The sequence below is a fragment of the Schistocerca americana genome, chromosome 3, assembly GCF_021461395.2.
Source record: "Schistocerca americana isolate TAMUIC-IGC-003095 chromosome 3, iqSchAmer2.1, whole genome shotgun sequence".
In the NCBI taxonomy this organism is placed as follows: domain Eukaryota; kingdom Metazoa; phylum Arthropoda; class Insecta; order Orthoptera; family Acrididae; genus Schistocerca; species Schistocerca americana.
Genome location: NC_060121.1, coordinates 747,923,848 through 747,946,666, shown reverse-complemented (window position 1 = coordinate 747,946,666; position 22,819 = coordinate 747,923,848). Strand labels below are relative to the sequence as shown.

At 42.2% G+C, this 22,819-nt stretch overlaps 1 protein-coding gene across 1 annotated transcript in view; it reads right to left on the bottom strand.

Moving 5' to 3' along the window:
- Window positions 1-6,191: 6,191 nt before the first annotated feature.
- Window positions 6,192-22,819, bottom strand: part of LOC124606364 — a 37,485-nt gene continuing 20,857 nt past the window's right edge. The window contains exons 2-3 of the mRNA XM_047138347.1: window positions 10,954-11,347; window positions 6,192-6,586 (exon numbers count right to left, since the gene is read on the bottom strand). Coding sequence (XP_046994303.1) covers window positions 6,192-6,586; window positions 10,954-11,347 — 789 coding nt within the window. The remainder of the gene's footprint in view (window positions 6,587-10,953; window positions 11,348-22,819) is intronic.

The window sequence follows — 22,819 nt, the reverse complement described above, 5'->3', positions numbered from 1 at the left end:
GAGGCGACATCTTACTGAAAGTAAGAGACTTTTATCGTGTTTTGGAGGGGAGTTTGATTTTTTGCATAAGACTGTTCATTGCTACGCTTCTTTTGTGGGAACATATAGACCGTCCCTTTGATTGACTAGGATTCTTCTCCACAGTCAGTGCTGCATGAAATTCCGTCTCAGTTGTTGTGAGGTGATCGTAGTGGCTTCTGGTGATTTCATTCTACATTGCACAATGCACTACGCAATAACAGCAAAACTCTTATTGGAAAAGTCATCACCATTGCAGAACTTGCTTATCTGGTGTGTGACTGCGGACATCATGAGTGGTTTACGGTCAATTGCACTTCCAGAGTCGCGTGTGATCTTTAAGGAATTGGAGAAATTGAATTTGGATTAAGGTCTTGTTACCAGAATATGATCTGTACAGTTTTGATGAAAATAACTACTCTTACTTCCTGCACTAAGAATGAAAATGAGTATAGACAGAACTGTTAAATTTAATGTGAAGTTCGATCAGTGGTGGTGCAACTGTCTTAAGAGATTTTACACCTCATGTCAGTGAGTGAAATTTCAGCGTGTTGTAATGTTTCCATAATAAAATTTATATGTTGAGAATTTCTGTTTTCTTTGTTTCTGTAAAGTTTGGTGGCAGGAGGAACAAGACTTCTGGTCAGGTAAATACAGGGTTGTAAACACAAAATCAAATAGGGATAATACAGGAGTAGGTTTAATAATGAATAAAAAATGGGAGCGCGGTTCAGCTACTACGAACAGCGTAGTGAACGCATTATTGAAGCCAAGATAGACACGAAGGCCATGTCTACCACAGTAGCACAAGTATACATGCTAATCAGCTCCGAGGATGACGAAGACATTGAAGAATTGTATGAGGAGATAAAAGAAATTATTCAGATAGTGGAGGGCGACGAAAATGTAATAGTCATGGGGGGCTGGAATTTGATAGTAGGAAAAAAAATAAGAGAAGGAAAAGTAGTAGGTTATTATGGAATGGGAGTAAAGAATGAAAGAGGAAGCCACCTGGTAGAATTTTGCACAGAGCATAACTTAATCATAACTAACAGTTCTTTTAAGAATCACGAAAGAAAGTCGTATACTTGGAAGAAGCCTGCAGACACTGGAACGTTTCAGATAGAGTTTATATTGGTGAGGCAGAAATTTTGGAACCAGATTTTAAATTGTAAGACATTTTCAGAAGCAGATGTGGACTCTGACCACAATTTATTTGTTATGAACTGTAGATTAACACTGAAGAAACTGGGAACTTAAGGAGATGGGATTTGGATAAAATAAAGGAACCCGAGGTTGTAGAGAATTTCAGAGAGAACATTACGGAAAGATTGACAGGAACAGGGGAACGAAATACAGTAGAAAAAGAATAGGTAGTGTCGAGAGATGAAGTAGTGAAGGCAGCAGAGGATCAAGTAGGTAAAAAGACGAGGGCTAGTAGAAATCCTTGGGTAACAGAAGAGATATTGAATTTAATTGATGAAAGGAGAAAATATTAAAAAATGCAGTAAATGAAGAAAAAATGAGATCGACAGGAAGTGCAAAATGGCTAAGCAGGGATGGCTAGAGGACAAATGTAAGGATGTAGAGGCATATTTCGATAGGGCTAAGATAAATACTGCCTACAGGAAAATTAAAGAGACCTTTGGAGAAAAGAGAACCACTTGTATGAATATCAAGAGCTCAGATGGAAAACCAGATGTAAGCAAAGAAAGGGAAACAGAAATGTGGAAGGAGTATATAGAGGTTCTATACAAGGGCGATGTATCGAGGGCAATATTATGGAAATGGAAGAGGACGTAGGTGAAACTGAAATGGGAGATATGATATTGCGTGGGAGAATTTCACAGAGTGCTGAAAGACCTAAGTCGAAACAAGGTCCTGAGCGTAGACAAACCTCCATTACAACTACTGATAGCCTTGGGAGATCCAGCCCTGACAAAACTCTAACATCTGGTGAGCAAGATGTATGAGACAAGCGAAATACCCTCGGACTTCAAGAAGAATATAATAATTCCAGTCCAGAAGAAAGTAGGCGTTGATAGGTGTGAAAACTGCCAAACCATCTGCTTAATAAGCTATGGCTGCAAAATACCGACACGAATTATGTAAAGAGGAAAGGAGGAACTCGTAGAAGCCGACCTTGGGGATGATCAGTTCGGAATCCACAGAAATGTTCATGAGGCAATGCTGACCGTACGACTTACCTTAGAAGTTAGATTAAGGAAAGACAAACCTACTTTTCTAGCAGTTATAGGCTTAGTGAAATCTTTTGACAATGTTGACAGGGATACTCTCTTCCAAATTCTGAAGGTGGAGCGTGAGGCTATTTACAAATTGGAACAGGAACCAGGTGCAAGTTATAAGAGTCGAGGGGCATGAAAGGGAAGCAGTTGTTGAAAAGAGAGTAAGAAAGGGTTGTGGCCTATCCAAGATTTAGTTCAAACTATATATTGAGCAAGCAGTAATGGAAACAAAAGAAAAATTTGGAGTAGGAATTAAAATCCACAGAGAAGAAATAAAAACTTTGACATTTGCCGATGGTATTGTAATTCTGTCGGAGACAGCAAAGGACCTGGAAGAGCAGTTGAACGGCATGGGCAGTGCCTTGAAAGGAGGATATAATATGATCATCAACAAAAGCAAAACGCGGATAATGGAATGCAGACTAATTATATCGGGTGATGCTAAGGGAATAAGATTAGGAAATGAGACATTTAAAGTAGTAGATGAGTTTTGCTATTTGGACAGCAAATAACTGATGATGGTCGAAATAGAGAGGATATAAAATATATACTGGCTATAGCAAGGAAAGCGTTGCTGAAGAAGAGAAATTTGTTAACATCGAGTATAGGTTTAAGTGTCAGGAAATATTTTCTGAAAGTATTTGTATGGAGTGTAGCTGTGTATGGATGTGGAACATGGACGATTAATAGCTTGGACAAGAAAAGAATAGAAGCTTTCGAAATGTGGCGCTACAGAAAAATGCTGAATGTTAGATGGGTAGATCATGTAACTAATGAGAACGCACTGAATGAAATTGGGGAGAAGAAGAATCTGTGGCACAACTTGACTAGAAGAAGGGATCGCTTGATAGGACATGTTATGAAGCATCAAGGGATCACCAGGTTAGTATTGGAGAGCAGCGTGGAGGGTAAGAGCCGTAGAGGGTGACCAAGAGATGAATATACTAAGCAGATTCGGAAGGATGTAGGGTGCAGTAGTTACTTGGAGACGAAGAAACTTGCACAGGATAGATTAGCATGGAGAGCTGCATCGACCCAGTCTCTGGACTGAAGACCCCAGCAAACACAGTAGTTTACCAGAGATTCGATTTTCAGCTTCAGATTCTGTACAGTGCTCTGTAATAAGTAAAATACGCCGATTGCCCACCAGGTCCTCAACCCATCGATTAGAATTTTCGCAATACTTAAGAGGAGTGATAATTTCGTGAAAGAAAGAAGACACTCAGGCCCCATGCACTTAAAATTTATTAATCAAAACACTGGTTGCCTTTGGAAATATGTTATGAGTATTGCATAGTCTGCAAATGTAATACACGCGAATTTTGATCGACGATGAGAACTGTCATCGTCAATTAATAAACAAATCGTAGAACGACTTTAAGAGTCATAAAATGTTCTGAAAGTCGGATGCAGTCGTTTTACTCTGGTTACCACCCAAATAGTAGTGGATGGATTCGGTCACAGTTCTTTTTTAACCAATGCTTTGTTTCTGATGTTGCAACATTAAGCAGTGGCGAACGAACTGAATACTATAACCACAATGCATTTGTCTCAATTTAGAGTATGTGCTTACATGGTTTTACACGTAGGCTTCACATAGGAATGAAGGATGTAGACGTTTTAACTACAACACAAAATGAATACTTAATGACAAAGTTTGATAAGGATGCAAAAAGAAGAAGATTTACACAAATCCAGGAAGATTGACAGGGGGCAATGTAAGTGTCACGGACACATCGTGCAACAGAAAACCTACTCGTCATAGATTGTGCGGCTGGTCCCGGCGGAGGTTCGAGTCCTACCTCGGGCATGGGTGTGTGTGTTTGTCCATAGGATAATTTAGATTAAGTAGTGCGTAAGCTTAGGGACTGATGACCTTAGCAGTTAAGTCCCATGAGATTTCACACACATGTGAACACTTTTTTTTTTTTTTTTGAAAACCTACTCATAGCGAAAAATAACGTGACAATAACAAATAATTATTACATTTCCAATACCTCTTCACAAACTGACTTGATAAATTCGTTCGGTATTATAATCTGCGTCCCTGAACCCTATATGTTTACAAAACAAAGACAGTGTATGTTACTTAATTGAACACTTCGCTTTTATTATCCAGGTATATGTAGCTTTGAAAAGTAAACACATGTATATTTGCAGCGATATGAGGATAAATAATAAAAATAATATTAAAAAATAAATAACAGGATTAATAACGACAAAATAACTTAACACTGTATGTCATTATAAGTGTATACAAAAATAATTTTAACAATATGTTTTAATAACTATAAATAAATGTAACACACTTGGAGCATTGAAGTATAGTGCACTGAATCGAATTTTTTATAGGTTTTCTGATGAAATAGCACTGTTTCCACGCTTCTGATGACATTGTTGCGTACGGATGAACACATATAAGTTTACATGTCGGAAAAATAAAGATTCGAAAAATTCTGCGTTCTACCAAAAAATGGGAATACACAATAGGGACTGTTTGCCGTGTTACGACGGACTGAGCAGTTCCTGGGGAGCTACTGACTTAAAGATTACTATTGCACAGCATAACTTTCTATTGTGAGACTCGAAAGCGTACCATGATCATCATTTGTGTTCGCTAATTTGAGTATTTACAGCTATTATGTAGAACACAGTTTGCTCCACACTTTCCATTTTGCTGTAGTTCGATATTTGTTACGGAATCTCAATATTTCTGTCGACTCTGGGTAAGCTAGTTACTCTTTCCCAGTGTGTTTAAATGAATGTTTCAGGTTTAGGTAGAAGATTTCCCTATATAATGGTATTACACACGAATTTTTAATGTTTCTTCACTGACTCATTAAAGTAAGAGTGGTAAGTGGGATCTACAAACATTTTCAGTCGTGTTGAAATGCCCATGTTTGATTTGTGACGTATATCTACCCTATATTGTGTACGTTGTTTCAAAATATTGAAATTCTAAGAGTCGCTAAAGGATTGGAGCAGAAATGAGACACAAGAAGAGCTATCCGCCTAGTAAAAACTGTTCAATGTCGTCTTAATAAAATCATTCAGTGACAACTTTTTGAAAGTTACGCGGTACTATGTATGTTATAGTGGACATCAGAGTGAGAACGAGGGTGGAAAGCATTTGGTTTCGGTGTATTAGTTTCCACTAAACTTTTTCAGGAAGGTAACTAAAGGATACGAATATACAAGATGTGTCCACTGATCAAATATCTGGAAGAATAGACTGAAAAAGAAGGTCTTGTACACGTGGTACTCTGCGGATTGGAAATATTTGGATTATGACACAGACACACACATACACACACATTAATTTAGGCCATCTTACATGTGTATTAAATGTTAGATCTCCGGAAAAAGAGGGAATTCATTGTGGAGAATTGTTTGGTTATCAGGTGGTTTAGAACGAAATGAAATGCTTATTTGTAGTTCATGGCCTACAGAACAATAGGGCAAGGTTGGTATATAGTTAATCTTACAATAAGATACCAAAGAGGTGTGTCTGAAAATATAAGGGCAATACAATTGTGCGCCTCTAGATACAGATTAACAAAACCAAATATTCTCGAATCGGTATTTCGGTTTGTCACACACTTAAGAGATTTAATTGTTAGCGAGTAGGTATAGTACCACAGTTACGTGGAGTCAAATTGATTATTTGTATTTTAAGTGTTTCAGTTTGATATGCCTGAATGTTCTGTCTAATTCAGCGAACTCTTGTCGACCCCCAATTACTCATTGCCGTTTATACCACACGGAAAATATATCACACGCAAATCATGCAGTTAATAGCGTTTTTTCGACTAATATTTTCAAATTGCTTGTGTTACGGATATGTACGTCAGGTGACCTGTTTTTGGCATGCAAGGTTGAAGATGGTGTAAAGAAGTAGTTGTAAGAGGGAATATAAACGCGAGAGATTCAAGCTGCGGCAGCTGCACCATCTTGCTGGTGCAAGGGAATGGGCTGGTAGGAGTGGTACGGCAAGTCGACGCTGCGTCGATAGGGCCCGCTGCCTCCAGTGCTCCTGTCGTAGTGGCCCGGGTGGTCGTATCCGCCGGAGTGTGCGAAAGAGTGCGACACGTGCGGCGTCTTGACGATCTCGTAGGTGACCTTCTCGTCGCCGCCGCCGGCCACCAGCTTCTTGAGCGCCACCAGCGTGGAGATGACCAACGCGATCTTGGCCACGAGGAGCGCCTTGGCGGCTAGGATGGCCACGCCCTTGTAGGCGATGGCCAGCAGGCCGCCCTTCATCAGCATCGCCATCAACATGAAGCTGCTGTACCGCTTCCTGTTGTAGCCATTTCTCCTCCTCCCTGTATACGACAACCATAGTCTTTTTAATGATTTTTGATAAGACTGAAAACAACGATCTAAATACAATTACAGTGAGCTGATCATCTTGGTCGCAGAATACTTTATTCGTCGTAAGCGGTTTCAGTCTTTGAAGATCTTCATCAGACCATTCAGTCTCATGTAGCTATCTGTGAAGACGGTGAGCGGAGGCAAACATTTAGCAAATTCATATTCGTTGACAGCTGAGCAGATGCTGACGTTTGGCTTAGCTCGCCGTTTTCTCAGGTCGCCAGAGGAGACACTTAATTGTCTGATGATGATCTCCACAGCCTGAAACCGATTACTGTTAATACAATATTTTGTGATCAAGACTGATTACTTTACTAAAATAGTCCTTTTGCCTCCAGGCTCTCCCAAGGAAGTATTCAGTATGCACCTCAGTTATCTTATGTTGGCTGACGTACATAATAAAGGATATCGCTACCAGCAGTTCATTCAGTTTACTATAAGTTACGTAAAAATCTATGTAGTCAAATACGTTGGACGGGTATGAGTGAAAAATATCTAGTTATAATATTTCAAGTCCTGTTGCTGTGGTAAATCAGAGATTTTAAACAAAACCATTTTAGGTTCTAGCCAGCGTCATTACAAACTACTAAAAAAATTGAAGTTACGACTTTTCGACCGTCTTAGTGGCAGTCTTAACGGTAACAAGAGCTGGATTCTAGAGATGATGATTCCCAATATACTATTTCTGTTGTCATGTGGCTATCACATCAACAAAAAAAAATAAAATAAAAAAGGTCACATATGATGTCGTAAGCCGACTGGCAACCCAAATAATACGGTAAATATGGGAAGATCATTACTAGAATTCGGACCAGAGGACCGCTGCAAATACGGTCGAAACATCGATGGTTTACATTATTTAGTGTTTTATGATTACTAAACTAAACTCCTTCGGAAGAAGCCACGAAGGTCCAACGGTACCGACCAGCCCCGTCCATCCTCAGCCCACAGGCGTCACGGGATGCAGAAAGCGGGGGCATGTAGTCAGCACACCGCTCTGCCCGCCGTATGTCAGTTTACAAGACCGGAGCCGCTGCTCCTCAATCAGGTATCTCCTCAGTTTGCCCCACAAGGGCTGAGTGCACCCTCCTTTCCTATGGCGCCCGGCAGACCGAATGGTCACTCATCCAAGTGCTAGCCCAGCCCGCCAGCGCTTAACTTAGATGATCTCACGTGAACCGGTGTTTCCACTGTGGCAAGGCTTTTGGGTGTTTTATGATGATGCAGTCTAATACACAAAACGATTTTCTTCAGGTCTATTCTGGCCGTTGGACCCTACGAACTTCTAACTTATTTGTTTTGATAGCCGTTATAGGAAGAATGTTCAAATGTGTGTGAAATCTTATGGGACTTAACCGCTAAGGTCATCAGTCCCTAAGCTTACACACTACTTAACACAAATTATCCCAAGGACAAACACACACACCCATGCTCGAGGAGGACTCGAACCTCCACCGGGACCAGCAGTATAGGAAGAGAGGAAAGCTACAAGAAAGGAAAATTACGTAAATGTAGAGGGTTATTATGTAAAAGTGTTTTGCCGAATGTCATTCTAAAGACGTCAACGTTATTGCTTCATCGGTATTCCTTCGCCGAATTGGATATCGGGGGTAAAATTCCTAAACGAATTTAGAGGTATGCCACCACCGCAATTAATGCTGACTTCCGAGAGAAAATGGTAACCCTTGCAGGAATTATGTTTTTCTAACAGTTGTAGAACGTATTGAATATTATCTTGAAGCAGATGAGTTTGCGTGGCAAGTAGTAGGAAAACATCTTACTTATCTTCTACCTACGTTTTTGCTCAACAAAGAGCTGAGTCACATTAGGTAATGCCTTCACTCGGTTTTCTTATTGTGGTAATAGCTCCCACAGTTTGGCGAATGGTCGCCCAGAAGTACAACCAAATGAAAGAGAATTGTACCGACTAATAACTGCCGTATGCTGCAGCCACGTCCCGATCCGTGAGTCAACAGATGGGGACGTTTGCAAGACAACAACCATCTGCACGAACAGTTCGACGACGTTTGCAGCAGCACGGACTATCAGCTCGGAGACCATGGCTGCGGTTACCCTTGACGCTGCATCACAGACAGGAGCGCATGCAATGGTGTACTCAACGACGAAACTGGGTGCACGAATGGCAAAACGTCATTTTTCGGATGAATCCAGGTTCTGTTTACAGCATCATGATGGTCGCATCCGTGTTTGGCGACATCGCTGTGAAGGCACATTGGAAGTGTGTATTCGTCATCGCCATACTGGCGTATTACCCGGCGTGATGGTATGGTTACACGTCTCGGTCACCTCTTATTCGTAATAAAGGCACTTTGAACAGTGGACGTTACATTTCAGATATGTTACGACCCGTGGCTCTACCCTTCATTCGATCCCTGCGAAACCCTACATTTGAGCAGGATAATGCACGACCGCATGTTGCAGGTCCTGTACGGGCGTTTCTGGATACAGAAAATGTTCGACTGCTGCCCTGGCCAGCACATTCTCCAGATCTCTCTGGACGCGACGGGATACCAGTTCTATTCTACACAGAGTACGCGAAGGAACTTGCCCCCATTCTTGCAGCGGTGTACCGTAGGTCTCAAGAAGAGCGTAGCGTTCCAAAGGATTGGAAAAGGGCACAGGTCATCCCAGTTTTCAAGAAGGGACGTCGAACAGATGTGTAGAACTATAGACCTATATCTCTAACGTCGATCAGTTGTAGAATTTTGGAACACGTATTGCGTTCGAGTGTAATGACTTTTCTGGAGACTAGAAATCTACTCAGTAGGGGTCAGCATGGGTTTCGAAAAAGTCGGTCGTGTGAAACCCAGTTCGCACTATTAGTCCACGAGACTCAGAGGGCCATAGACACGGGTTCGCAGGTAGATGCCGTGTATCTTGACTTCTGCAAGGCGTTCGATACAGTTCCCCACAGTCGTTTAATGAACAAAGTAAGAGCATATGGACTATCAGACCAATTGTGTGATTGGATTGAAGAGTTCCTAGATAACAGAACGCAGCATGTCACTCTCAATGAAGAGAAGTCTTCCGAAGTGAGAGTGATTTCAGTTGTGCCGCAGGGGAGTGTCATAGGACCGTTGCTATTCACAATATACATAAATGACCTGGTGGATGACATCGGAAGTTACTGAGACTTTTTGCAGATGAGGCTGTGGTGTATCGAGAGGTTGTAACAATGGAAAATTGTACTGAAATACAGGAGGATCTGCAGCGAATTGGCACATGGTGCAGGGAATGGCAATTGAATCTTAATGTAGACAAGTGTAATGTGCTGCGAATACATAGAAAGATAGATCCCTTATCATTTAGCTACAGAATAGCAGGTCAGCACCTGGAAGCAGTTAATTCCATAAATTATCTGGGAGTACGCATTAGGAGTGATTTAAAATGGAATGATCATATAGTTGATCGTCGGTAAAGCAGATGCCAGACTGAGATTCATTGGAAGAATCCTAAGGAAATGCAATCCGAAAACAAAGGAAGTAGGTTACAGTACGCTTGTTCGCCCACTACTTGAATACTGCTCAACAGTGTGGGTTCCGTACCAGATAGGGTTGATAGAAGAGACAGAGAAGATCCAACGGAGAGCAGCGCGCTTCGTTACAGGATCATTTAGTAATCGCGAAAGCGTTACGGAGATGATAGATAAACTGCAGTGGAAGACTCTGCAGGAGAGACGCTCAGTAGCTCGGTACGGGCTTTTGTTAAAGTTTCGAGAACATACCTTCACCGAAGAGTCAAGCAGAATATTGCTCCCTCCTACGTATATCTCGCAAAGAGACCATGAGGATAAAATCAGAGAGATTAGAGCCCACACAGAAGCATACCGACAATCCTTCTTTCCACGAACAATACGAGACTGGAATAGAAGGGAGAACCGATAGAGGTACTCAGGGTACCCTCCGCCAAACACCGTCAGGTGGCTTGCGGAGTATGGATGTAGATGTAGATGTAGAATTGAAAACGTCTGGTCAATGGTGGCCGAGCAACTGGTTCGTCACAATACGGCAGTCACCACTCTTGATGAACTGTGGTATCGTGTTGAAGCTGCATGGGCAGCTGTACCTGTACACGCCATCCAAGCTCTGTTTGACTGAATGCACAGGCATATAAAGGCCGTTATTACGGCCAGAGGTGGTTGTTCTGGGTACTGATTTCTCAGGATCTATGCACCCAAATTTCGTGAAAATGTAATCACATGTCAGTTCTAGTATAATATATTTGTCCAATGAATACCCGTTTATCATCCGCATTTCTTCTTGGTTTAGGAATTTTAATGGTCACTAGTGTAACTGACCTTCCTCGGTCTGCTGATCGCCTCCTTCGTCGATGTCGCCTCTGGCGAGGTCGCCGTCGTCGCCAGTGAGGTTCGCCGCCGCCCGGATGGCCGCCCGGAGCGCCTGCGGCACGCTGATCTGCAGCGAGTGCGAGCCGAGGAAGTGGCCGGCGGACGCCAGCAGCAGCTCGTCCACGTCGCCCTCTGGACCGCCGCCGCCGCCGCCGCCGCCGCCGCCGCGCGCCACGTCGTGGCCGGAGCCGCCGCCCGCCGCCACTCCCTCTCCTTCGGCCTGGTCACCCGCGTCGCCCTCGTGCACCAGCCAGACGCCGTCCATCAGCCGGATCTTCGGCCAGCTGGCGGCCCGCTCCAGCGCCCTCCACGCCCTCAGTTTCAGGCATCGCACCACCTCGTCCTGCGCTCACCGGTAAACGTAACACTTAACAGACAGCTGCCTTTGCAATATGCAGAAGCGTTCGTGAAAATTGCAACACCCAGAAGCTGATGGATGGGCAATCGGACACTGTACTGCCAGCATAATTGCAGACGTATTTATCAACACACTGGAAGAAAAGTTTTCGGCTCGAAATGGCTGTTACTGAACATAATCACACATTACAATAAATATGTAGATCACACTTTGGTACTAATAGATAGGAAAGTTTAAGACATCCAAACAGTTCATCAAGAAATCAACAACTTACATTAAAAATTAAAATTTACAGTGGAAACAAAACCAAACATATCCATAAACTTTCTCAACCTTAAAATCAGCAGCAATGAGAAACACCAAATGCATTTCAATGCAATAATCAATAGACTAACCAACTTACGACTCCAAAACCAAGCAATATAAAGTGATCGGTCTGAGTATAATTTACGAACTGTTCGAGAAATACACGAAAACTGAAAATGAAACCATGCACAAGAACATAAAATCAACAAAGGATAACAAAACCAAACATAAGTTAAACTCCTTCCGACAATATATTTCGGACAAATATCGAATAAAATAGGCCAAAACTTAAACAAAATAAACATAAAACTAGCATTCCGAACAAACAACAATCTAACCACGTAAATTTTTACTAGACAGAAAAATACCAGATTTTGCCAACCCTTGCAAATACAAAATTTCGTGTAACGAACTGCGCTAAATTCTGTATCAGTGAAAAGAGACGAAATTCTTGATTAGATTCGAAGAACACACGAGAAATTGCTTGAACAACCAAACAAGCTTTTACTTACACCTCAAAACCAAAATCACAAAGCAGAACATACAGAAAATGCTATACAAAGTACCTGAATGGTATACTATGAAAATCTTGTAACAATTAGAGATATGTATGCACAAAAAAATCATCCAAACGATATTCTCGGTGAACAATTCGATCTTAAACATAAAAATTATCTACGAAATTATATTGATATTTTGGGAAACGAAAACGGATGAAAAGCACACGGTAAATTGAAACAAACGATAATCGTAGGTACAAATCGTAACAAGATTATAATATTAGTGAAATACAACTAGCATCACTGACTAGCAAAGGTTACATTGTTCACATGAAGAATCAACCGGGACGAACTGATATTCTAGCTCTCAAAAGTATTTCACAAAAAATTGAACTTAAGTGCCTTATAACAACATAGCAATGTGTAGACAGTCGACAGTTTAGTCACTGATACAAATGGGCATCTATTCCAACTACACTTAAGAATATATTTGTAAACTGACCTTTATATATAGGCCTTACAAGCATAAGTAGACTCACCTATTGTTACTTCTAAATGTTCACTTGAGAATGGCGCTATAGCCGCAACAAGCTTATAGTACAGAATGCCAGACTACAATAAAATTTATTCGGCGTATTATGGACATGTAGCACGAAAGATTAGAATTACAGCGCTTTATATGAAGTTCGACTATGAGATTTAGTACGGTGTAAGGCCGTCAGGTGATGCAATGAAAGCCTCTAGTTGTAGTGGCGTGGAATCAGATACTGCCAATGTGTGCTGCTGAATGCAATCCCACGCGAATCGTAGGGGCATCCATAAAGCATCGACAGTGTTTGCAGCAGGACGGAGATGAACGAGTTGCCGGCCGCTCATACTCTGTGTTGGAGCAGTTCCTGCAGAGATTGCCCTTTATATGCAGGAGGCGAGATGGTGAGCTTTAGCCAGTGGCACCCAAAACCACCACGTTTCTCCTAAACGCCTCCCAACGACGACAGGGTAAACACATACGAGGCCATCACTGCAGGATATAATGAAGCGGGACTCGTGCAAAAACATTACAATTAACCACTCAGTACGCAGTGGCGTCGTTTACGTACTCAAGGTCGTCTGAGGTGTTGGTGGTTTCTGTTCTATGGAAACCGAAGGAATGGCATCTGTTCGGATGTTCGAATGTGTGTGAAATCTTATGGGACTTAACTGCTAAGGTCATCAGTCCCTGAGCTTGTGAGGTGGTCTTCAGTCCTGAGACTGGTTTGATGCAGCTCTCCATGCTACTCTATCCTGTGCAAGATTCTTCATCTCCCAGTACCTACTGCAACCTACATCCTTCTGAATCTGCTTAGTGTATTCATCTCTTGGCCTCCCTCTACGATTTTTACCCTCCACGCTGCCCTCCATTACTAAATTGGTGATCCCTTGATGCCTCAAAACATGTACTACCAAACGATCCCTTCTTCTAGTCAATTCATGCCACAAACTCCTCATCTCCCCAATCCTATTCAATACTTCTCACTAGTTATGTGATCTACCCATCTAATCTCCAGCATTCTTCTGTAGCACCACATTTCGAAAGCTTCTATTCTCTTCCTTTCCAAACTATTTATCGTCCATATTCCACTTCCATACATGGCTACACTCCATACAAATACTTTCGGAAATGACTTCCTGACACTTCAATCTATACTCGATGTTCACAAGTTTCTCTTCTTCAGAAAGGATTTCCTTGCCATTGCCAGTCTACATTTTATATCCTCTCTACTTCGACCATCATCAGTTATTTTGTTCCCCAAATAGCAAAACACCTTTACTACTTTAAGTGTCTCATTTCCTAATCTAATTCCTTCAGCATCACCCGACTTAATTCGACTACATTCCATTATCCTCGTTTTGCTTTTGTTGATGTTCATCTTATATCCTCCTTTCATGACACTGTCCATTCCGTTCAACGGCTCTTCCAAGTCCTTTGCTGTCTCTGACAGAATTACAATGTCATCGGCGAACCTCAAAGTTTTTATTTCTTCTCTATGGATTTTAATTCCTATTCCAAATTTGTCTTTTGTTTCCTTTACTGCTTGCTCAATATACAGATTGAATTGCATCGGGGAGAGGTTACAACCCTGTCTCACACCCTTCCCAACCACTGCTTGCCTGTCATGTCCCTCGACTCTTATAACTGTCATCTGGTTTCTGTACAAATTGTAAATAGCCTTTCCCTCTCTGTATTTTACCCCTGACACCTTCAGAATTTGAAAGAGAGTATTCCAGTCAACTTTGTCAAAAGCTTTCTCTAAGCCTACATATGCTAGAAACGTAGGTTTGCCTTTCCTTAATCTAGGTTCTAAGATAAGTCGTAGAGTCAGTATTGCCACTCCTGTTCCAATATTTTTACGGAATCCAAACTGCTCTTCCCCGAGGAGGGCTTCTAATAGCTTTTCCATTCGTCTGTAAAGAACTCGCGTTAGTATTTTGCAGCAGTGGCTTATTAAACTGATAGTTCGGTAATTTTCACACCTGTCAACACCTGCTTTCTTTGGGATTGGAATTATTACATTCTTCTTGAAGTCTGAGGGTATTTCACCTGTCTCATACATCTTGCTCACCAGATGGTACAGTTTTGTCAGGAATGGCTCTCCTAAGGCTGTCAGTAGTTCTAAGGGAGTGTTGTCTACACCCGGGGCCTTGTTCCGACTCAGGTCTTTCAGTTCTCTGTCAAACTCTTCACGCAGAATAATATCTCCCATTTCATCTTCACCTGCATCCTCTACCATTTCCATAATAGTGTCCTCAAGTACATCGCCCTAGTGTAGACCCTCTATATATTCCTTCCACCTTTCTGCTTTCCCTTCTTTGCTTAGAACTGGGTATCCATCTGAGCTCTTGAAAATCATACAAGTGGTTCTCTTTTCTCCAAATGTCTCTTTAATTTTTCTGTAGGCAGTATCTATCTTATCCCCAGTGAGATCAGCCTCTACATCCTTACATTTGCCTCGAGCCACGTCTGCTTAGCCGTTTTGCACTTCCTGTCGATCTCATTTTTGAGACTTTTTTATTCTTTTTTGCCTGCTTCGTTTACTGCATTTTTATATTTTCTCCTTTCATCAATTAAAATCAATATTTCTTCTGTTACCCAAGGATTTCTCCTAGCCCTCGTCTTTTTACCTACTTTATAATCTGCTGCCTTCACTACTTCATCCCTCAAAGCTACCCATTCTTCTTCTACTGTATTTCTTTCCTCCATTCCTGTCAATTGTTGCCTTCTGCTCTCCTTGAAACTCTGTACAACGCCTGATTTGGTCAGTTTATCCAGGTCCCATCTCCTTAAATTCCCACCTTTTCGCAGTTTCTTCAGTTTTAATCTACAGTTCATAACTAATAGATTGTCATCAGTGTCCACATTGCCCCTGGAAATGTCTTACAATTTAAAACCTGGTTCTAAATCTCTGTCTTACCATTATATAATCTATCTGAAAACTGTCAGTATATCCAGGCTTCTTCCATGTATACAACCTTCTTATATGATTCTTGAACTACGTGTTAGCTATGAATCAGTTGTGCTCTGTGCAAAATTCTACCAGGCAGCTTTCTCTTACATTTCTTACCCCTAATCCATAGTCACCTAGTACTTCTTTCCCATTTCCTACTACCGGATTCCAGTCGCCCATGACTATTAAATTTTCGTCTCCCTCACTATATGAATATTTTTTTTTATTTCATCATGCATTTTTTTCAATTTCTTCGTCATCGGCAGAGCTAATTGGCATATAAACTTGTACTACTTTAGTAGGCGTGGGCTTCGTGTCTATCTTGGCCACAATAATGCGTTCACTATGCTGTTTGTAGTAGTTTACTTTCACTCCTATTTTTTTATTCATTATTAAACCAACTCCTGCATTACCCCTATTTGATTTTGTATTTATAACCCTGTATTCACCTGACCAAAAGCCTTGTTCCTCCCGCCACCGAACTTCACTAATCCCCACTATATCTAACTTTAACCTATTCATTTCCCTTTTTAAATTTTCTAACCTATCTGCCCTATTAAGGGATCTGACATTCCACGCTCCGATCCGTAGAACGCAAGTTTTCTTTCTCCTGATAACGACGTCCTCTCGAGTAGTCCCCGCCCGGAGATCCGAATGAGGGACCATTTCACCTCCAGAATATTTTACCCAAGAGGACGCCATCATCATTTAACCATACAGTAAATCCGCATGCCTTCGGTGAAAATTACGGCTGCAGTTTCCCCTCGCTTTCAACCGTTCGCAGTACCAGCACAGCAAGGCCGTTTTGGTTAGTGTTACAAGGCCAGATCAGTTAGTCACCCTGACTGTTGCCCCTGCAACTACTGAAAAGGCAGCTGCCCCTCTTCAGGAACCACACGTTTGTCTGGCCTCTCAACAGATACCTCTCCGTTGTGGTTGCACCTACGGTACGGCTATCTGTATTGCTGAGGCACGCAAGTCTCCCCACCAACGGCAAGGTCCATGGTTCATGGGGGGGGGGGGGCTGAGCTTACACACTTCTTAACCTAAATTATCCTACGGACAAACACACACACCCATGCCTGAGGGCGGACTCGAACCTCCGCCCGGACCTGCCGCCCCTAGACCGCTCGGCTAATCCCACGCGGCGATGGCATGTGTGCCATCAGTTCAGCTCTCAACAGGCAGCATTGAACCTACACACAAGACATGTCTGTAAGAAGTACACATCGAGCCATCGCTGTTTAAGAAGCTGACCTGTTGGCCACGGCCAAGTGGAAAAATGACGGACATCTCGCTCATTCATCACATTGTGTTGTCCAATACCTGCTCGTCTCTGTGTGCTACCTCCACTCACATGTCGCTGTAGTTGCAGCGTGCCCTGTACGATCCACAATGTCACTGTACGAGCTCACTCATACGCTTATGCTGCGTACCGTAATGTCGACGAAGCATACATGCAAGTGGTTGCACGTCACTACTTAGCAGCGGTAGGGCGAAGCGTCACACCAGCCTAGCCGGGCACACTACATGTACAAGCTCACGTACACTTTATATTCCTGTAGTGTTTACTCCGTTCTACACATCCTACATTTTGGCTTTATTCATGTTACTTATTTTGAGTGTTAAAATTTTCACAAGCAGTAGTGCACCAAGAAAAAAACAGTTTGAAACTGCTAAAAGTACTCGGGAAGTACAATTCAGCTTCATATTTCACCATGTATGTGACTCCGTACAGTTTTAGAAAATGGAGGATAAGGATTTTACTCGTATGTCTACTCGTTATAGGCAGTGTGACGTTACTGTGACGTTACCACAGAAGCAAGCCTCGCCATTTGTCTAGACACGTACATGTCTTCGCCCACTCACACAGAACAAAGAAAGAGGGGTCAATTGATTGATCCCTTCGTTACAATCAAGGCTCTGGTGTATTTCATTTTTGACATTAATTTTATTTCGACGTATCTATAACTGGTGGTTCGTGGTGTGGGTTCCTGTAGTCATGTCCCAGTTCATGAACCACGGGCAACGTATGAGTGGCCAAGTAAGTGGTCCCGACTGTCGGCATACCAGTTACTTTGGAATAAGGCTGGGCATCTCGGACATATTCTGAGTTGTGGTCACCTTTGCGCTCATACTTCAAAGACTACCAAATCCACCGGTTAGTCCCTCAACCGTTAGGGGTAAAACCCAATGGGACTCGGGGCAAGCAAGGCTAGCAACCTGCTTCCCTGGTACTTTAAATATGATGCTGGCAACAATCAGATCAAAATGCCTCGGACCTTTGGAGGTGACGGAGTCCCACCTCTAACTGACAAACCAGGGACTCCTGAGATACGACTCGGCAAACAAATGGTAATGAGATGGGGAGCTATTAATATCAATGGGGGCTACTCTGGGAAGAAGGTAGAGCTGGCAAAGGCTGTAAGTAAGATGGGGCTGGATGTTCCAGCTGTTAGTGACATTCGGGTAAGGGGTGAGAAAGAAGAGGAAGTGGGAGAATACAAGGTCTACCTGTCAGGAGTCAAAGCAGGAATAGCACAATGGGGTGTAGGGCTTTACATCAGGAAAGAAATGGAACCCAGCGTAGTTGCAATAAGGTATGTAAACGAACGACCGATGTGGATAGATTTGCCAGTGTCTAGCAAGAAAATTAGGATTGTGTCAGTATATTCGCATTGTGAAGGGAAAGATCAAGATAAGATGGATAGTTTTTATGATGCACTCAGTGATGTAGTTGTTAGAGTAAAGTACAAGGACAGTGTTCTACTCATGGGTAATTTTAATGCCAGGATTGGAAATCGAACAGAAGGGTATGAAAAGGTTATGGGTAAATTTGGAGAGGATATGGAGGCCAACAGGAACGGGAAACAACTCTTGGATTTCTGTGCCAGTATGGGCTTAGTAATCACAAACTCCTTTTTTAACATAAAAACATTCACCGGCATACTTGGGAAGGCAGGGGAACCAGATCTGACATTGACTATATAATAACAGATCTGGAATTCAGGAAGGCTGTGAGGGACACACGTGTATTCAGGGGATTCTTTGATGACACATCATTATTTAATCTGCAGCGAAAATGGTATTGTGAGGCCGAAAGTGCAGGAGGTCAGGTCCATATATAGAAGGATAAGAGTGGAGAAACTTCAGGATAAGGAAATCAGGCACAAGTACATAACAATGATCTCAGAAAGGTACCAGTTAGTTGAATGTAGTCAGTTACAGTCATTGGAAAAGGAATGGACAAGGTACAGGGACACAGTACTAGATGTGGCCAAAGAATGTCTTGGAACAGTAGTGTGTAAAGATAGGATGAAGCAAACAGCTTGGTGGAATGACACGGTCAAGGCAGCCTGTAAAAGGAAAAAGAAGGCGTATCAAAAATGGCTACATACTAGAACTCAGGTAGACAGAGAAAGTTACGTTGAAGAAAGAAACAAAGCCAAACAGATAATTGCAGCATCCAAGAAGAAATCTTGGGAAGACTTTGGAAACAGGTTGGAGACTTTGGGTCAAGCTGCTGGAAAACCATTCTGGAGTGTAATTAGCAGTCTTAGAAAGGTAGGTAAGAAGGAAATGACAAGTATTTTGGTCAGGTCAGGAAAACTGCTTGTGAATCCTGTGGATTCCTTGGGCAGATGGAGGGTATATTTTGAAGAGTTGCTCAATGTAGGTGAAAATACGATCAGTAATGTTTCAGATTTCGATGTACGATGGGATAGGAATGAGGATGGAAATAGGATCACATTTGAGGAAGTGGTGAAAATGGTCAATAGATTGCAGTGCAATAAAGCAGCTGGGGTGGATGAAATTAAGTCGGAACTCATCAAATACAGTGGAATGTCAGGTCTTAAATGGCTACACAGGATAACTGAAATGGCCTGGGAGACGGGACAGGTTCCATCAGACTGGACAAAAGCAGTAATCACACCAATCTTTAAACATGGAAACAGAAAAGGCTGTAACAACTACAGAGCGTTGTGGGTAAAATCTTCTCAGTTACTGTTGAAAGGAAAGTGCGAGTATTAGTTGAGGACCAATTGGAGGAAAATCAGTGTGGGTTTAGGCCTCTTAGAGGCTGTCAGGACCAGATCTTTAGCTTACGGCAAATAATGGAGAAGTGTTATGAATGGAACAGGGAATTGTATCTATGCTTTATAGATCTAGAAAAGGCATATGACCGGGTTCCTAGGAGGAAGTTATTGTCTGTTCTACGTGATTATGGAATAGGAGGCAAACTTTTGCAAGCAATTAAAGGTCATTACATGGATAATCAGGCAGCAGTTAGAGTTGACGGTAAATTGAGTTCATGGTTCAGAGTAGTTTCAGGGGTAAGACAAGGCTGCAACCTGTCTCCACTGTTGTTCATATTATATAGGGATCATATGTTGAAAAAAATAGACTGGCTGGGTGAGATTAAGATGTGTGAACACAAAATAAGCAGTCTTGCATATGCGGATGACTTAGTTGTGATGGCAGATTCGATTGAAAGTTTGCAAAGTAATATTTCGGAGCTAGATCAGAAATGTAAGGACTATGGTATGAAGATAAGCATCTCCAAGACGAAAGTAATGTCAGTGGGAAAGAAATATAAATGGATTGAGTGCCAAATAGGAGGAACAAAGTTAGAACAGGTGGACAGTTTCAAATACTTAGGATGCATATTCTCACAGGATGGCAACAAAGTGAAAGAACTGGAAGCGAGGTGTAGCAAAGCTAATGCAGTGAGTGCTCAGCTACGATCTACTCTCTTCTGCAAGAAGGAAGTCAGTACCAAGACTAAGTTATCTGTGCACCGTTCAATCTTTCGACCAACTTTGTTGTATGGGAGCGAAAGCTGGGTGGATTCAGGTTGCCTTATCTCCGAGGTTGAGGTTACGGATATGAAAGTAGCCAGGATGATTGCAGGTACTAGTAGATGGGAACAATGGCAGGAGGGTGTCCACAATGAGGAAATCAAAGAAAAACTGGGAATGAACTCTATAGATGTAGCAGTCAGGGCGAACAGGCTTAGATGGTGGGGTCATGTTACACGCATGGGAGAAGAAAGGTTACCCAAGAGACTCATGGGTTCAGCAGTAGAGGGTAGGAGGAGTCGGGGCAGACCAAAGAGAAGGTACCTGGATTCTGTTAAGAATGATTTTGAAGCAATAGGCTTAACATCAGAAGAGGCACCAATGTTAGCACGGAATAGGGGATCATGGAGGAATTTTATAAAGGGGACTATGCTCCAGACTGAACGCTGAAAGGCATAATCAGTCTTAAATGATTATGATGATGATGATGATGTATCTATAACATAAAGAAAAATCTGAGAATAAAGAGACAATGATAACCAGATTCCTTACAAACAGCTGAACGGTATCTGGGAATCTAGTCTGTGATACGATCATCATGAGAATAACGTCTCCAAATAGGCTGCAACCATGCGAATCCCCAGAAAATTTGAGCACCTCCTTCTTAAAAAAAATGCATCTGATATAAAAAAAAGTCCTCCTTCGAGTCAGTTGGCTCTCAGTGGGTCGAAGTACGTGCTTTTTGTATCGCAGCGGGTAGAGCCGCGCTGCTGCCTTTCTTAGTGCTTGGAAGCACGCCCATTTGGAGGTCGGACGTTCCGAAGTCATAAAAATTCCGGGACGCGGCCTCTCAGCACCATTCGGTTTGCTCGGAGACCAGCGGTTGCACATTTGGAAGACGCCAATAGTAACACCATTTGGCTTCAGACATTTGCCGCGTAGAGCCTCGTTACGATCGTCCAGGTCATCACCTCGAACAGAGACTCATAATGACGGTCGCTATAAAGTGCTGCCATTATAACGCGGCAGGAACAACTGTTTACAGAAATGGGATGTAGCAGCAGTATCGATGCTGCAAACCACCTTCGCATCGCCATGGGGTAAGAAGATATCACAGACGTTATTTGGCGCTTCTGCCAAACTCATGAGTGCAATGGTCTTTGATTCAAGTACAGAGGATTTCCCCCAACAGCACCTGCAGTGTGGAGGTTAAATTTAACATCTACAATAGCGACATGTCGTTGACTAATTCGTAACCATATTTCTTTAGTAATGCATTAACAGTGTCTATTTCCCTTTGACAGTGATGTGTTAATGTTGCCTACTGTGAGTTCTTGGCTGCAACTGTATTTTTGTGAAGACTGTTCTCTGCAATGTGAAATTCATTTTAGTAAATGAATATTTTACTGATAACCGTATCCATTGTGTGTTTTACCCCCTGTTCACCTCTTCAGTTCCTTAATTAATTTAGAATCACCTGCATGTAGGGATGAGTGCGAGTGCCTTACGCGGTCACGACTGAGACCAGAAACCATAAATAAATTCTTCACTGCCTACAAGTTGCAAATTGTAGCATTGTCTTACTTCAGCAGATTGACTCTGTCAAACCAAACAGTTACAACATTACACGAACTTCAGATTGTCCAAGAATAGAGCAAAAATTCGGGCGTCAACTGTTCGAGAACATTATCTCGGTATCCTCATTCACTGGTCTGGGGAAACCACTAATGATCTATAAATGAATGCCGAGACAACTGAATCTCATTTCTTCACAATTCCTGTCAGTCGTAGTAAGCACTTCTCAAACTGTCTTGGTATTATTTAGTTGAAAATAGCCCCCACATGATAATCCAACATAACGAATCCGACGAAAAGGAGAACGCCAGTATCTCTGATATCCAAGTGAATGCACAACAAGACAGATGGGAGAGATAAAAAGAAAAATATTGTTTCAATGAGTTGCTATACGAGGCAAATACCGTAGTTCGAGGAAAAAATTTCTGCGTACATTGTAGCACACAATTAAATGTAGGTGAATTACGTACAGTAGGAAAAACGGATGCGAACAGACTGGAAGCTTTTGAGATGTGGTGCTGTAGAACGATGTTGAAAACTAGGTTGACTGACAAGATATGAAATTAGCAGATTCTCCGTGGACTCGGAGTGCAAAAAATACGTGGCACCGACAAGAAGAAAGGAGAGAATGATAGGTAACGAGTTAAAACATGGGGGAATAACTTCCCTAGTTCCAGAGGAAGTTGGAGAGAGTAAAAACTGTGGAGGATGATAGAGGTTAGCATACACACGCAGTTAACAGCTGAGGAAGTTGCGACATTTTGTTCTGAGATGAACAGGTTGACAGGGGAG